Source organism: Engraulis encrasicolus, chromosome 20, assembly GCF_034702125.1.
Source record: "Engraulis encrasicolus isolate BLACKSEA-1 chromosome 20, IST_EnEncr_1.0, whole genome shotgun sequence".
Classification (NCBI taxonomy): Eukaryota; Metazoa; Chordata; class Actinopteri; order Clupeiformes; family Engraulidae; genus Engraulis; species Engraulis encrasicolus.
This window is the reverse complement of record NC_085876.1, coordinates 12,889,849-12,905,973: the sequence shown is the minus strand read 5'-3', so window position 1 is coordinate 12,905,973 and position 16,125 is coordinate 12,889,849. Positions and strand designations below refer to the sequence as shown.

The 16,125-nt window shown below is 42.9% G+C and overlaps 1 protein-coding gene across 1 annotated transcript; it reads left to right on the top strand.

The window, feature by feature from the left end:
- Positions 1-6,437: 6,437 nt before the first annotated feature.
- Positions 6,438-14,869, top strand: tap2a (transporter associated with antigen processing, subunit type a). The gene is made up of 11 exons (XM_063185451.1): positions 6,438-7,029; positions 7,135-7,249; positions 7,379-7,509; positions 7,738-7,943; positions 8,694-8,891; positions 9,312-9,440; positions 9,751-9,939; positions 10,353-10,526; positions 12,176-12,335; positions 13,589-13,725; positions 14,125-14,869. Exons 1-11 carry the CDS (start codon positions 6,546-6,548, stop codon positions 14,317-14,319), a joined length of 2,118 nt encoding a protein of 705 aa, XP_063041521.1. The 5' UTR covers positions 6,438-6,545; the 3' UTR covers positions 14,320-14,869.
- The last annotated feature ends 1,256 nt before the right edge of the window (positions 14,870-16,125 follow it).

The window sequence follows — 16,125 nt, the reverse complement described above, 5'->3', positions numbered from 1 at the left end:
AAACGATATCCAAGTGCACTAAAATGACATCATGCTGTGTTTGACATTAAGCCGCATTTTGGCTGAGCAAAAGCCTATGCATGATGTCATGGATGCTTTGCCTAGTTATAGGCCTATACCGTCTATGGTACGAGCAAAGAGTGGAGATACTGTATGAACACAATTTTCTGGACAGCCCTTCCACCCACTGCACATTTCCCAACAGCTAACAAAATATGGATGGCATTCATAATACCATGAAAGGAATGATCCATATGATCTTCTGACCTACAGATGACTATAGCTGCCAGTGTGAGTATTGGGAAATTTTAAAATTCCTATACTTTTAGACAACAAGATAATCTAAATTCATCAAAGGGATTATGGTAATCTCTCAAATGTCCTCAAATCAGAGATTATGAAAATGTCTCCATTAATAAGAAGCAATGGTAGCCATCTTGCATTATAGGCCTACATGGCCTTGTCATGTTTAAAGTAGGCCATTTTTTTCAAAAAGGATAAAGTCTAAGGAGTATTTGTGCTGAGTTTGGTGCTTCTATCACAATTTAAACTTTTTTCAGTTATGGAACTTCTGCAGTAGGAGAATGGGTGGCCATCTTGAATTTCAAATGGTACATACATTTTAACAGAGTTGTGTCTGAAGAGTATTTGTAAGAAGTTTGGTGCTCACATCACTATTTGAACAATTGCTCTAGTATCACCTGCAGTATTCCTACAGGAATTTCTGGCAGCCATCTTGGAAAATGGGTGGCCATCTTGAATTTCAAGTGACAGACATGCTTTTTCAAATGAGTTAAGTCCAAGGAGTATTTGTACCAATTTGGGTGCTTGTATCATTATTTTAAGGATGGTTTTATTTTCCTAAGACACATTTGAACGGTGACCATCTTGGAAAATGAATCATCTTGGAAAAGTCACCCGCATGCTTTATCAAAAGAGGTACATCTAAGAAGTAGGCCTATCCTTGCCAAGTTTGGTGTTTGTATCACAAATTGTTTCCGTTGCCAATTTATATCTGTATGGCGGCCATATTGGAAAATGGGCAACCATCTTGAATTTGAAGTGGCCCGCATACTTTTTGAAAATAGTAATGTCTAAGAAGTATCTGTACCGATTCTGGCGCTTGTGTCACAAACTGAAGTATCGGGTCACCTATCTCCCTAGCAATTTGATAAATGGTTGGTTGTATTTACCTTGTGTGGTTTGGGAGGGGCGGGTTTTCTGTGTCATGTGGCCCAGCTCTACCTCCTTACCTTATACCTTTCATGTGCAATTGTTTGGCCTGCCCTGATGAAGACAATGGGTCGAAATGCGTAGGCATATAGTCAGTGTTAAATAAAGGCTTTTTAACTTTAGTACAAGATACAAGATACAAGATATTTTATTTGTCATGTGTATATATGTAACCGGGGGTAGTTTGGAAGGTCTAGGCAAACTGTGTGTTTTAACGACTACGCCACTGGTGGCCTTGCACCACCAGATATACTTGTTGAACAATGGCTCTTAGACCAAGTTGTAAACCAGGGTTTCCCACACACAGGTAAGTAAGTAAGATCAGAGACATGGGTTCAGGTGATGAAAATAGCAGTCATTATTTATTAACCAAAACAGCCATAAGACATGCTTGTTCAGTTACTTTCTTTTTCTGTTCTTGTAAAACAAATCCAACAAAATAAACCAAAAGGGTCAAAAAGGGCAACAGCTGGTTTAGCACATACTTGTAGGCTAGCAGAGCAGCAGTGGCAATCGCTCTGCTAAAAGAGAAAAGACAACAGTAAGTTGCATGGTATCAAGGATGCTCATACAGGCTAGCAAGGTTTACATCATACTAAAAATGTTAACTAATGTTAAGCATGCACTGTTATTTCCAGGAAACACATACAATTACACACATCATGCAATACACTTCAGGAATCACACAGTTCTAAACAAACCATGCAAGGTTATTTCAGTTATATATTCACACAAATCATGCAACACCACACCAAGCTGTAGTAAACATTATTGAAAGATGTTTGACCATGCCCAGCGTACATAAACAAACAAGAGTTACCTCCATGCAAACAACTGGAGCCTAAACAATCGTGCCTCTTCAGTCTGCGCCCCCAGCCATCAGAGAGAAAGCCAACTACAATACATCAACATTAAACAAGTTAAACATTGTAAAAAACACAGTTGTTGCAATACATTCACACGAGCACAGGTAAAACAATAAACATACCTCCTATAACTGCAGCCATGATCAAAGCCTTGGACACACCACACCAAGGCATAAGCTCACCCCCAGCATCCTCCAGACTCAACCTTCAAGGCATCCTCCATCAAGAAGTGTTGAGTATGCTGCAGAAGCGTCACACTTCCAAGAAAGCAGCGAGGACAGGGGGAAGAGGCAACATAGCAGGGCTTGTGCATGACCAGCCGGTCAGTGCTGGTTTTATACATGAAATGCTAATTGTAAGAATTAGCAACTAACCTGCTACCTGGGGGTGTGTCAGCTAGAGCTATGGTGGCTGCAGGAGGACAATCTGCACCGCAGTTGGTTACATTTTTCCCCTCACTTTTGTATCGGCGTCCCGCCGATAGGCTTGTGTTTCGAAACACCAAGCTTCAGTTTCTAGCAAAAGTGGGAGAACTCAAACCAGCAGGCACATGCACACAATCACAGCACACGCACTCACAGGCATGCACACGCAGGCAGGCGTGTGCACACACATGCCTGAGCAGTGGACATTCAGGTCACATTCAGCATCCAAACAATACTGTACACATAAATAAAACCCACATGAGTGTTCAAAAACACCAGATAAAACAATACCAGAAGGCATCAAACTGGATTGGGTTGGTGTGTCCCTTGGACCTGGCCAATAAGGAAAGGAGGGGCTGCCGTAGAGAGGTGGGCCTGAGTGGCAACCTACTGGCCACCGCACTAGGCCAACTGACTGGGTTCCTGGCACAGCAAGCATCAGCAGTCTTTGTGCGGCCCTGTTCAAGACCGCTGCAGCCAGTCGACAGTACCAGTACCCTGAGAAGCACACTCACTCTGTCCATTAGAGGGCTCCGATGCAGCGCTGGAGATCTCAGGCGTGGCAGCGGGGTCGGCCACAACTGGCCTGTTGGTCGCCTCCTGGGTCAAGCGGTCATTGTCTGAGCGGAGCCAACGCACCAGCTCCACTAGCTGCTCCAGCTCCTCAGCTATCACTACACGGGAGAAGTCGAGTGACGCCAATGATGAGGAGAAGTCGTGCTGGGCTGAAGACCGCGAGGCGATGTGACCCTTCAGGTCAGCTGCAGGGTCCCCCGATGCGCCGACTGCTGCTCTGCCTACATGAAACCAGTTATTGCCCCTTTACAAAAAAAACAAAAACAAAAACTGAAAACCCACGCCTCTGTTTACATATTCTGCCAACTACTGCCAATTTGTAACCGAGGGTAGAGGCAACATAGCAGGGCTTGTGCATGACCAGCCGGTCAGTGCTGGTTTTATACATGAAATGCTAATTGTAAGAATTAGCAACTAACCTGCTACCTGGGGGTGTGTCAGCTAGAGCTATGGTGGCTGCAGGAGGACAATCTGCACCGCAGTTGGTTACATATATATATGAAACATATATATACAATGAAAAGCTTCCCTGCTCTGGGAGTCCCAAAAAAAGGTTAAAAAGAATGTTAAAACGGCAAAAAAAAAAATTATGAGGGGATTCCTTCCTATGTTGCTGTTTTTGAATTCAACAGTCTGATACATTGAGGGAAGAAGCTGTCCCTGAGTCGGCTGGTGTGAGCACGTAAGCACCTGTATCTCCGGGCAGATGGTAGACAGGTGAAGTGTGTGTAGCTGGGGTGGTGCGGATCAGCTATAATTCGTTTGGCCCTCCTCAGACACTGCTGATTGTAAAGATCCTGGATGTTGGGTAGATCTGATTTGATTGTCCGTTGAGCAGATTTGATGACTGGCTGGAGGTCTCTCCTGTCTGTCTCCGGGCAGTGGTGTTACCATACCAGGCTGTGAAATTACCAGTTAAAATGCTTTCTATTGTACAGCGATAGAAGTTGGCCAGTATCTCTCCATTCCATATCTGTGCAGCCGTCTCAGAAAAAACAGTTGCTGTCTAGCCGTCTTAGTGATGCAATTGATATGATAAGACCAGCTGAGATCCTCCTTGATGTTGACTCCTAGGAATGTATAGCTCGTAACCCTCTCCACTGCAGTATCAGCGATGTAAATTGGCTGGTGTGGCTGGTGTTGTACCCTCCGGAAATCCACGATCAACTCCTTTTTTTTGCTGACATTCAGGAGTAGATTGTTATCCACACAGGTTGACAATGCCGCCACCTCAGCCCTGTAGGCCGACTCATCTCCATTTGTGATGCAGCCAATTACCGTAGTGTCATCAGCAAACTTAATGATGGTATTGGAATTGTGGATGGCTGTGCAGTCATGTGTGAAAAGGGAATAGAGTAGGGGGCTGAGCACACATCCCTGGGGCGCGCCGGTGCTGAGGCAAAGTGTGGAGGAGGTGAACTTGCCCAGTCGTACTGCTTGAGACCTATGGGAGAGAAAGTTTAGAATCCAGCTGCAGAGTGAAGGATTAAGGTTTAGAGATTTACAACTTTAACACTAGTTTGGATGGAATAATTGTGTTGAAGGCAGAGCTGAGGTCGATAAAGAGCATCCTCACATAGGTGTTACTCTGATCAAGATGGGTAAGAGCGGTGTTTAGTGCAAGGGCAATGGTGTCACCAGTTGATCTGTTTGACCTATAGGTGAACTGAAGTGGGTCAAGTGCAGCAGGAATAGATGATGTGATATGCATCTTGATAAGCCTCTCAAAGCACTTCATGGCTACAGGTGTGAGAGCTACTGGTCTGTAATCATTCAGACAACTCACTTTTTTAGGGACTGGGATGATGGTAGTCCTCTTGAAGCATGCAGGGACAACAGACTGCTGTAGTGAGAGGTTAAAAATATCTGTAAAGACATCAGCTAATTCAGATGCGCAGACTTTAAGCACAGGACATGGGATGGTATCAGGTCCAGGAGCCTTGTGAACATTCACTTTCTTGAACGATGTGTAAACGTCTGTCACAGATAGCTGGATGGGGCAGCAGTCAGGGTAGAAGGAGTTCAGCTCCTCAGCAAGATTGGCAGAGCCTTGATCTGAACAGGTGTTTCTGTCTTTGTTGTCAGTGATTATCCTTAATCCCTTCCACATATTCCTGCTATCTGAGTCCCTGTAGTAATTTTCTATTTTTTCTCTGTACTGCCTCTTAGCCGACTTTATGATTTTTCTGAGCTCATACCGTGTACTTTTATATTCTGCAACATCACCAGACTGAAAGGCTGCTGACCGCGATCTTAAGGCTGTGCAGACCTCCCCATTCACCCATGGTTTTTGGTTGGGAAAACTCCTAAAAGTCACTCTTCCACTCTTGTTGGCACAACTTCATCTACACAGTTGAAGATGTAGTCAGTGACGCTGTCTGTGTAGTCGTTGATGTTATGAGAGGCCGAGCGGAACATATCCCAGTCTGTTGTGCTGAAACAATCGCGCAGAATGGCGTCAGATTCGTCCGTCCAGCGCTGTACAGAGAGAGTCACCGGTGGTTCAGATTTTAGCTTCTGCCTATAAGCAGGGAGTAAAAGCACTGAGACATGTAAGGAGGTGCCTCAAATAGTAAGGAGTGCCTCAAATAGTGTTTTTTTATCTTCCCATTCAATTTCATGTTCAAGTATTATTCTATATAGGCCTATTAATAGTGGGCCAACTGTAATAGCCTACACATTTTAAATGATCTCGCGGCCAAATAAAATGGCTCCACGGGCCAAATTTGGCCTCCGGGTCTGAGTTTGACATCCCCGCTGTAGGCTATTAAACTTGCTCTATTCACATTTTGAAAATAACTAGGCTACTCATTATTGCTGTGTAGTAGGCTAATTGATCAGCTGCTATCAGATATATCTTCATCTTCACAGCTGCCAAAAGCTATGCACAAAAAGCACAGGGGGTGCTCGCCATAGGGCACCAAACTGACTATAGCCTCCTGGCCCTACTCGGGTCATTTGTTTCTCAACCATACATCCATCTGTCCCACTCCCTTTGTGTCTGCTCTATAGGCCTTCTTTCCACTCCGATAAGGTGAAAAATAAACTTTTTAAACTAAGGGCATAGCCTAGGCCCTATATATTTTAAATTAATATAGGCTATCACAGTGGCCTATGGTCACCACCATTGATTGCGATTACACAATCTTGACTTCAGATAGCCCATCACGCCCCTACAGGCATATCAAGTGGTAAATTCCTAATTTGAAGGGACTTTTAGCCCAAGTGAAACCGAAACTGACTCTTGCAGATGCGTCAGCCTACCGCCCCAAACTGCGTTCTAGTAGCCTCAAGACAATATCATACACTAGGGTATTAGTAACTAGGATTCTGTTTTTGTCCTCGTTCGGCGCTTTAGAGACTGTCGACTTTCAAAGTCGCAAATTGTTCTACGCTCTATCGTGTTTGACTGCGGTGTTCGTGTAGGGACGGTCATCAGCTGAAGATGCACTCTGCCAGCGCGTATGTATTGCTCTTAAGCGTTGACTTAGTTGCACTTTATGTTTTTGATTACATTTTACCTTTGACGTTTCATCAGGTTAACAAATTGCTTTGCCAATGGATCGCGTCAGTGACTAGATTCGTGCTGTTGAGTGCAGTAGGTTACTGGACAAGGCAGAGTTCGAACTCTGTGTTGAGGCGCTGGCTTGTTACTCACTGTTTCCTTGGTACAGTGTTCGAAACTGGGCATTTCGTACTTCTTGACAGTAATTCGTTTAAAACATCATGGGGTTGGTTGTCCTGTGTTCTTGCCGGTTCATTTTCTTGTCTGTTTTGGGAGTTCTCATTCCCTGACCAGAATGATGGGAGTAACGGTAAACAACAAAAGCAAAAGGCGCGTGTGCTTCTTCAGCGGGTCATTCTGCTGTACAAACCGGACTACCTGCCAATGATGGGAGCATGCATCTTTCTCTCAACAGCTGTTCTCTGTGAGTTTTCCTATCGTGCAACATTGATTAGCCCACTGAAGTAAAAGAGTGTATCATTCACATGCTCACCATTACAGATATCTATGGGGTTTTTTTGTCTTTCAGGTGAGATGTTCATTCCCTTTTACACTGGACGGGTGATTGACATCCTGAAGTCGCAGTATCAGTGGGACGACTTCAGGACTGCAATCCTCTTCATGGGCCTGTTCTCTTTAGGAAGGTAAGAATAGTCACACATTTCTTAATATATTTCAAGTGTTTCACTGTTAGGCCAACATTTAGCACATAGGCCTAACCTGTTCAGTCATAACATTTGAAGTAGCCTACCGTAATTGCATCTGTGATCCAGTTCCATCAGCGCTGGATGCAGAGGGGGCCTCTTCATGTGTGCCATCAACAGTTTCACCACAAGAGTGAGAACCATGCTCTTCAGAGCACTCATGAATCAGGAAATTGGGTTCTATGAGACTGTCAAGACAGGTAAATAAAGCTCAACAGCCAGACATTCAAGTATGCTCCCTTTCATGTTAAGGAGCAAAATAATTGGCTTAAATTGTCTGTGGCTTGATCCGGCCTGCTTGCTTTATGTCAACTGATGTGTAGGCCTACTTATGTTGCAAATACTTATCATACAATCACAAACCACTTAAACCAATTTCATGAAAACTGCCAATGAAGTTGGAAAGTGAGACTGAATTTCTCTTTTAGGTGACCTCACTTCTAGGCTGTCAATTGACACCACACTGATGGCACGAGCAATAGCCTTGAATGTCAATGTCATCTTACGGAGGTCGATCAAGACTGTAGGCATGCTGTCCTTGATGCTCAACCTTTCTTGGAAGCTCACGTTACTAATGCTACTGGAGACACCAGTAACTGGATTGCTTCAGAACATACATGACTCGTACTATCAGGTAACTATCAGGCAGCAGCTGATACACATGTAGCCATTATTTGTTTTAGCAATTCAGAGACTTTGAATAAAGCGCCATATCAGTGACTAAAATATCCATTCTTACTGTGTCTTTGATAATGAATGTAAATACGAGGCAATAGTAGTAAATACAATGCACGCGGTTCCACCAGTTGAATGCTGATATAGTCATTGAAAAGTTTTTACCAGCATAGCACTACATTACTATGACATTAATTACACATTGCCTCTAGTTATGCATTGCAGCATGGTCCTTGCCATTTTGGCAACAGCCAATTTATAATAGGGGCCATGTCTTGAAGGTGCACTGTGTAATAGGCCTATTTTTAGTAGGCCTAGTTTATTTTCAGGATTCATGCTGCCCATTCACAAATGTTACCTTTCCCACAAAACTTACCATTACCATCAAATTAGACATTCATTATGACAGGAAAAAAATCACTTTTTGAGATGAAAAGGGGGACCATCTCCATGGTCCACCATTTTGAATTTCCAGAAGTAGACATTTTTATCTTCAAAACTATACTTTGGTCATACTAGTAAATATTACTTTACTATTTAGTAGATATTCCTGAAAAGATGAAACTTGCCAGTATGCAGCACAGTTTCAATGAGCAGTATAGTTGCAATACCTACTCTCGTCACAATCCTACACAGCAGTGCACCTTCAAAGGGATAAATAAATGTTTGATTTAGAAGTTTAATTCCTTCATTCGTGTTGATCCATTAGAAACTTTCTAAAGATGTGCAGAACTCCATTGCACGAGCCAATGATGCTGCAGAAGAGTCAGTGGCTGGTATCCGTACAGTTCGAGGCTTCAACACGGAGAAGAGTGAAACACAGCGGTATACCCAATGCCTGATAGACACTCACAACCTCAGGACCAAAAGAGATACTGTTAGAGCCGTGTATCTGCTTTTGCATAGGGTATGTATTTGATAGGAATTGGTGGTTTAAAGGAACATGCAGAAGTTTTTTGTGGTTTGCCATTCTTCCAAGAGCACAGAACAGTGCACACATTGCCAAATACTGTTTGTTATGAACTAAATTGCACCAAATTCCATACAAGCTAATTCATGTCTAGTATATGTTATGGATATATTCCTGGTATAATTTGTAAGTAATTCTTTGATATGCTGTCATGGAACAGGGACACATACGTCATACCCTTGTTCCCTATGCTCCTTATACCTATTATCAGACGATTATTGTGCATGTGTTATTATGATTTGGAGAAAAAAAATCCTGTAATGCCTGTAAATGAATAAGATGTGCCATTGATTGAGGTAATTGCTAGACTCAATGTTTGTGAACAATAATTGTGTTTGTGTGTATTATTTTCATTAGATTACAGAGCTTGGCATGAAGGTGGTCATGCTTTTCTATGGGAGGCAAATCATCCAATCAGGAGAGATGACCACAGGCACTCTGGTGTCATTCATCCTCTACCAGTCAGACCTGGCAGAAAACATTAGAGTAAGCATTTGTTAAGACAGTAGGCTATTCTATTGTATAATATAATTTTTAGCAAAATTTAACTGAAGTGGCATATTATTGTGTGTGTGCGTGTGCGTGTGTGTGTGTGCGTGTGTGTGTGTGTGTGTGTGTGTGTGTGTGTGTGTGTGTGTGTGTGTGTGTGTGTGTGTGTGTGTGTGTTTGTGTCACAATAGTCTTAAATGATTCAGGAGAGTGTTTGAAATATGCATTTATAACCGGAGCATTAAGAGCCCTCCTTTTCACTTTATCAGTATTTATTTTAATTTTATTTTTATGGTCTCTCACACAGTCTCTTATCTACATCTTTGGTGACATGCTGAACTCGGTGAGTGCCGCTGGTAAGGTGATTGAGTACCTGGACAGGAAGCCACAGGTGAACACAGAGGGAACCCTGCAGCCTGACATCCTGAAGGGCCACATCCAGTTCCACAACCTCACCTTCACCTACCCCACCCGGCCCGACCAGAAGGTGCTGAAGGTAAGGCATACGTGCTTTTTAGATCATTTATACTGTATTTAATGAAAGGGGCATCAGTGTCAACTGAATTAACTGCGGACGATGGCACACATGCCTTTCTAACTCATGAAAAAAGTCTACAGGCTGGACTGTTTGCAGTATTTCTATCAAACGAGAGCTTTACATGGCTTTTATGTCAAAAGAATATGTAGCAGCACCACTGCTACACTGGGTGATGGAAAGCACACAAAAATATATACGTATATATTAACACCATTCCTCTAATAGTAGAGTACCCGGGATTTCTTACTGAATTCATTGGAGAAACACTGTTCTTAGAGGCGTGGCTGTCACATCTTCATGTTGAACTGACCACGATCCACGACCATGACAGGTCTTTGACCAGCACTACTCCTGTCTTGTCTTATTTGCAGGACTTCTCTTTGGAACTGAGGCCTGGGCAGATGACGGCCCTGGTGGGGTGTTCAGGGGGAGGCAAGACCACCTGTGTTGGGCTACTGGAGCGGTTCTACCAGGCCCAGGAGGGAGAGATACTGCTGGACGGACAACCACTACAGGATTATCAACACAAATACCTGCACAGGAAGGTGATTATATACAGTGGCTCAGTGTTTTTCAACACTGGGCTCGGGAGTTGGGACCTCATGTGAGGTCGCCTGAATTGTGTAGGTTTGAAAAAAGAACACCGATAAATATTACTAATTAATTAACATAATAACGAATTAATATTCTGATTAAACACAGCATATAACTAGATTTTCAGAAATATCTCTAGGTTTAATCGCCTACAAGTTAACTTTTTTTTTTTTTTTTTGGTCATTAAAAAAATGTGTATGGGGTCCCCAGAAACTTCGGGATGTCGGAATGGGGTCCCGAGCCAAAAAGGTTGGGAACCAACCGTTATGTTACCGTAGCTCTAGTGGCTTCAGCTGGCTTGACATGGCAAATAATATTTTGGGATGTTGGAAGGTGGGGGTTATCAGCACCAATACCTGAACAGGAAAGGTATAACGAGTATTGAACTTCATTACAGTAACTACATGGTTATGAACGCCATCCCCTTCTCCATTTGGCAAAGGACTCATGTGTCAGGGTGTGAAGGTTGGTTTTTAGAGAAGTATAACTACTAGTCTTCCATCTTAGATCAGCCACGACTGATGAGGAGGAGCAAACTTGTTCCAATTTTCAAGAGGATGTCCAGTTGCTTATACCTGAACACTTTGAACGCATTTTGAAGGCATTGTCTTTCAGAGTCTCATTGTGGATTTCACCACAGTCGCCACTCATATTTCCTTCAGGCTTAGGGCTTGCTTGTCAGTGAATATATTATGTAACCATCAAGTACAGAGAAATGAGATGATCTTTAACACAGGTGTTTTATGAGCCTTGGCATATAAATAATCAATAGCAATGATTAGTCTGAGGTCTGGTTTACTGGGCCAAGGAAAGCTGTAGGCAAATTAAATTCTAGTTTGTCTTGGGAATTTAGGAATGTAATGTCACATGTGAACATACAGTTAAGTTCATTGCTTCTTATGATAACCTGTCTGGTGACTTACACTGTAGTTATTTAGGTTATTACCTCCGCCATGTTTTCGGTCGCATTGGTTTGTCTGTTTGTCTGTCTGTCTGTTTGTCAGTCTGTCAGCAGGATAACTCAAAAACTTGTGAACGGATTTGGCTGACACTTTGTGGAGTTCTTAGTAATGACCCCAGGAACAAGTGATTAAATTCTGTTGGTGATCCAGAGCACGAACCGGAACCAGGACCTTTTAAAAGATTCTTCACCATTTTAGGCCTATAAATCTACATGCCCCTAGTGACCAGAAATTGAATTGCGGGAACTCCACAAAAGAAGGTAGAAAGACATAGCGTGTAACATAGTCAAATGTTCCATCAAGCAGCTTCCTTGGCGGAGGTCTGCGCTCTCTGAGTGCTTCTAGTTGATACTGCAATGGGGGGTTACGTGCACAAGAGCAGTTCATCCATGGAAGTGGTATTCAAACCTGCAACCTTCCGATTCCAAGGAATGCTTTACTACTGGTTGAAAAAACCTAACTACCATAGTACTGCTGTACACTAGAACAACATGACATGACATTACATGAGTCCTAATACATAACGAGTCATTGCCATTCTGGTAACAAGAAAGTGGTCATAACAATGGTCTTAACACATTAAATAATGTAATAAGTGTAAAATAATGTAGTATAATTCTATGACTGATGTCGTACAGGTGGCCATGGTGGGACAGGAGCCTGTTCTCTTCTCTGGTTCAGTGAGAAACAACATCACCTATGGCCTGGGGGAGTGCTCCGTGGAACAAGTAGAGGAGGCTGCCCGCAAAGCCAATGCCCACGAGTTCATCTCAAAGCTGGAGAAAGGCTACGACACAGGTAATCAGAATCAAATAGTATTACATGTATAGTGCAGACATAGTTACATGGTGCCATTGCCTACATTTTCTGCCTGTGTCTGTGATGGGAAGCGAAAGTGAAAGTTCCACTGGGAAAGTCCCATTGTCAGTATGAGACCATATAGTGCACACAATGAAATTACACTATTCGCACTTTTGTGTTGTTATTTGTATGCTTTTGCAGCACTATATCGTAACACTCGTGCTAACAAAGCACAATTTAAATTTTAATTTGAATTCATAAGTGCGCTATCTGAAACTAGAATTCAGTAGCCTATGTATGCATACATCTTCGTTCTCGCTGGAGAACGGGCTTCTTGTGATCGTGGGTTTCTCGCAGGAGAACCACTGTCTGCACGGCGAACCGATCATGAAAGTGCTTTACGGGGTCGCTGGACCACTGCGCTCGAGGAATCATGAAATTGCTTTACGGGGTCGCTGGACCACTGCACCTGAGGAACGGAAGTTAAAAACAAATAGCGAAATTAGCATATAGGGCAAGGTCGCTGGCCATGGTGCTGAAATTACTGCTGAGCCCGATATTGGCTATGTGTGAAAAACGATGCTTGGGCTCGGGAGTACAGGGCTCCAACTGAGAGCTCGGACAATACCTGCGCCCGTGAATATGTACGAGCTCTGCCCCATGCCGGTTATTGGGAGAGCAAGCAGAACCAAGGAGGTGTGAGGGCGGAATCCTGGATAAAATGATCGAGATGACAAAGATAGGGGTGATCAGGGCGGATGGTGGGTGCGAGTGAGAAAGCGAGTTTCTGACTTGGAGCAAGTGAGAGGGGAATAAATGCGGTGTTGATAATTGAAGGGCGTGTCAACTGTCATTGCACCTATGAATCTGTTGAATGATGGCTGAGCGGAGAATGACAATCAGGTGGGTAGGTAGGCGTGCCTCTCTTAACGCACAGAAAATAGACAAATGACAGAGGAGCAGGGAAAAGAGTGCAGATGTTAATTTAGACCTGTCAAATTTCATTACGGTTCTCCCAAACTTTCGTTTTTAACAAAGCGTGCATTTAACTCCAATTAATTTAAATGGCAGAGTAAGTTCAGATAATCTCCCACCTTCCATGGAGACGGATTCCTTTTAGCTTTCGCCAGATTGTTTGACGGAGTCAACAGTCGGCTTGTATGTATATTTATGTACATGTATGTATGTATGTATGTACTGTATATATTGATTGATTGATTGATTGATTGATTGAAACTCTTCTCCATCAGATGTGGGTGAGAGGGGAGGCCTGCTGTCGGGCGGTCAGAAGCAGCGTATAGCCATCGCCCGGGCGCTGATCAGACAGCCGCAGGTGCTCATACTGGATGAGGTCACCAGCTGCCTGGACACGGAGAGCGAACAAATGGTACGCCTCCCACTTATTATGTGATCAACACATTTTCTTTTTATCAATACAGTTGGGCAATTTAGACGGAAATCACAACCGTACGTTGTGACATATGACATTGGACATATAAAAAAAATATCCATTTAAAAAGAGGAGGGGTGGTGGTTACATTTCTCATTTTATGGTGTGGATTACAGTAATAGAATACAGCTATGCATTGCACACACTTTCTGAAACTAATATAATTAATACTTGTATATTTGCAAAATTTATAAATGCCTGTTTGAAACGTTACGCATACATATGCACATATGGACACACATTCACACACACACATACACACACACACGCACACATGCAGAACAGGTATATGATATCATCAGTATGCCTTATGTTTGATATTACTTCGTTCCACAGGTCCAGAAAGCGCTGGCATCCTCCCCCAACCAGACCCTGCTGGTGATCGCTCATAGGCTGAAGACCATCGAGAGGGCGGACCAGATTGTTGTCATTGACAACGGCACAGTCATCGAAAAGGGCACTCACCAAGAGCTCATGGATAAGCAGGGAAGCTACTACAGGCTTAAAGAGAGGCTCTTCAATGACAGTTAACTATCCAACAAACTATCCCACTAGTCACACATTCCAGTTTTCCATTAATGCACAGTAAAAAAGCTGTGTGAATTCAACATTTGGCAAGTACAGAATCAAATACAATTTTCTCTTAGTGTAATAAACTCTGTTTCTATTCATTTTAGCTTGCGATACTTTTTTTTTCAAAATGTATCCTTTATTTATCCAGGATTGTCCCATTGAGACTAGAGTCTCTTCTGCCAAGGAGTCCTGGTCAAAATACAGTATGTATATATTTAGAAAACACAGTAGAGGTGGGAACTCGCAAATAGCTCATGAATAGACAGAGCACCAAGAATGTTTCGACAAAAGTGCTTCAATAACAGATAAACAAATTAAGATTTTTTTTTTTCAAAAATCACACCTTCCTGTTTCCATCCATGTTCAATATGTATATAGTGTGTTTTCAGAAAAGGAGTATTTTTGTGTTCCTTGTTTCTTGTGATATGAGTTCTGTTTTGCACCTTGTAAGACAAGGAAGTGCTGGTTACTTGTCTTTTCTTGAAATTTTTGTTTCTTTATGTGTCATGGCTGTATATTATGAATAAAAATAAAACATTCTGTTTCTTTAACCACCCCGTTTCATGTTTTGAGAATTCAGCACTCATATAACCTAATTAAGGACATCGCACCAACATGTCGAGATTGCCTTTGAAATACTGGATCCTGAAACATAACATTGCATGTCTAAGAGTGTTATGCATGTAAGATGATATGTCAGATTATTCTCAAAGACAAGACAGTTGACTGATTGAACCGGATTCTCAGATGCGTATCTGGTGTGTGCTTTTACCCAGCCCCACCCACAGCCCTGTTCTGGTGGTTGGTCCTGGAACACCAGTTGGTAGATAGCGGTGACCTGGGCTGCTGAAAGCTTTGGCCGGGTCTAGGACAAAGTCATCTGAAAGGCCCCCAAACCAATACAATGTAATGAGGACTCAATTCTGGGGCCCCTCTCGCCCTGAATATCACAGCAATGTTGTTATGATCTATTATAATATCACAGCAATGTTGTTATGATGTTTTACAATATCACAGTGTCATCTAGTTGTCGTTTCAACAAAGAGTGAACGGGCCTGTTTGTAGGCCCATCTGCATACAGAGATTCTTGGTACGATTCTTGGTCATGTCATAGCCGTGTTATTGAGTGTTGGTGTAATCTGCATCAAAGGGCTACATCCTATCAGGCATACAGCTTGTATGCAAAATAGTCAATTTATTCACACTACAAAGACGCCATACCAATCAAATTGAGAGACATTATCAAATCACAAGTTATACACTGCTGTTGCAGCAACATGTTGGGTGACCCACATCCTCAAAAAACATCAACAACACAGCCATGTTGTCTTTACATTGCAGTCCCACACATACAGTGTGCTACTAACCTAAAAGTTATCAGCCTAGGCTGCTGTGTGAACACTCAGATCTCACATGACGACATTAAACCAACACATATCTGACCCCTAATCTTCATAGCGATAACACAGCAACCTGTTCAGCCTTGCCGGGAAGTCCCATTCTCCTGGTCCTCTGGCACCGTGCCTGACCACTGCAGTAGAGCGTGGTGAAATGTGTGTGCTACGCCCTGGCGTCTGCATTTCGCCCTCACCTGCCTGGGAGAGACACCTACAGGGCATCAAATTAAAATTGAAACACTGCCCGCCATTTTGTCGACTGTGTAAACTTTTTTGGCCTAAAATGGTGGCACAGTCTGTCAAAATGTAGGACATTGTTGGAAAATTGTGATAAGACATAATACTGTTATTTTTGGAGTTCAGTCGA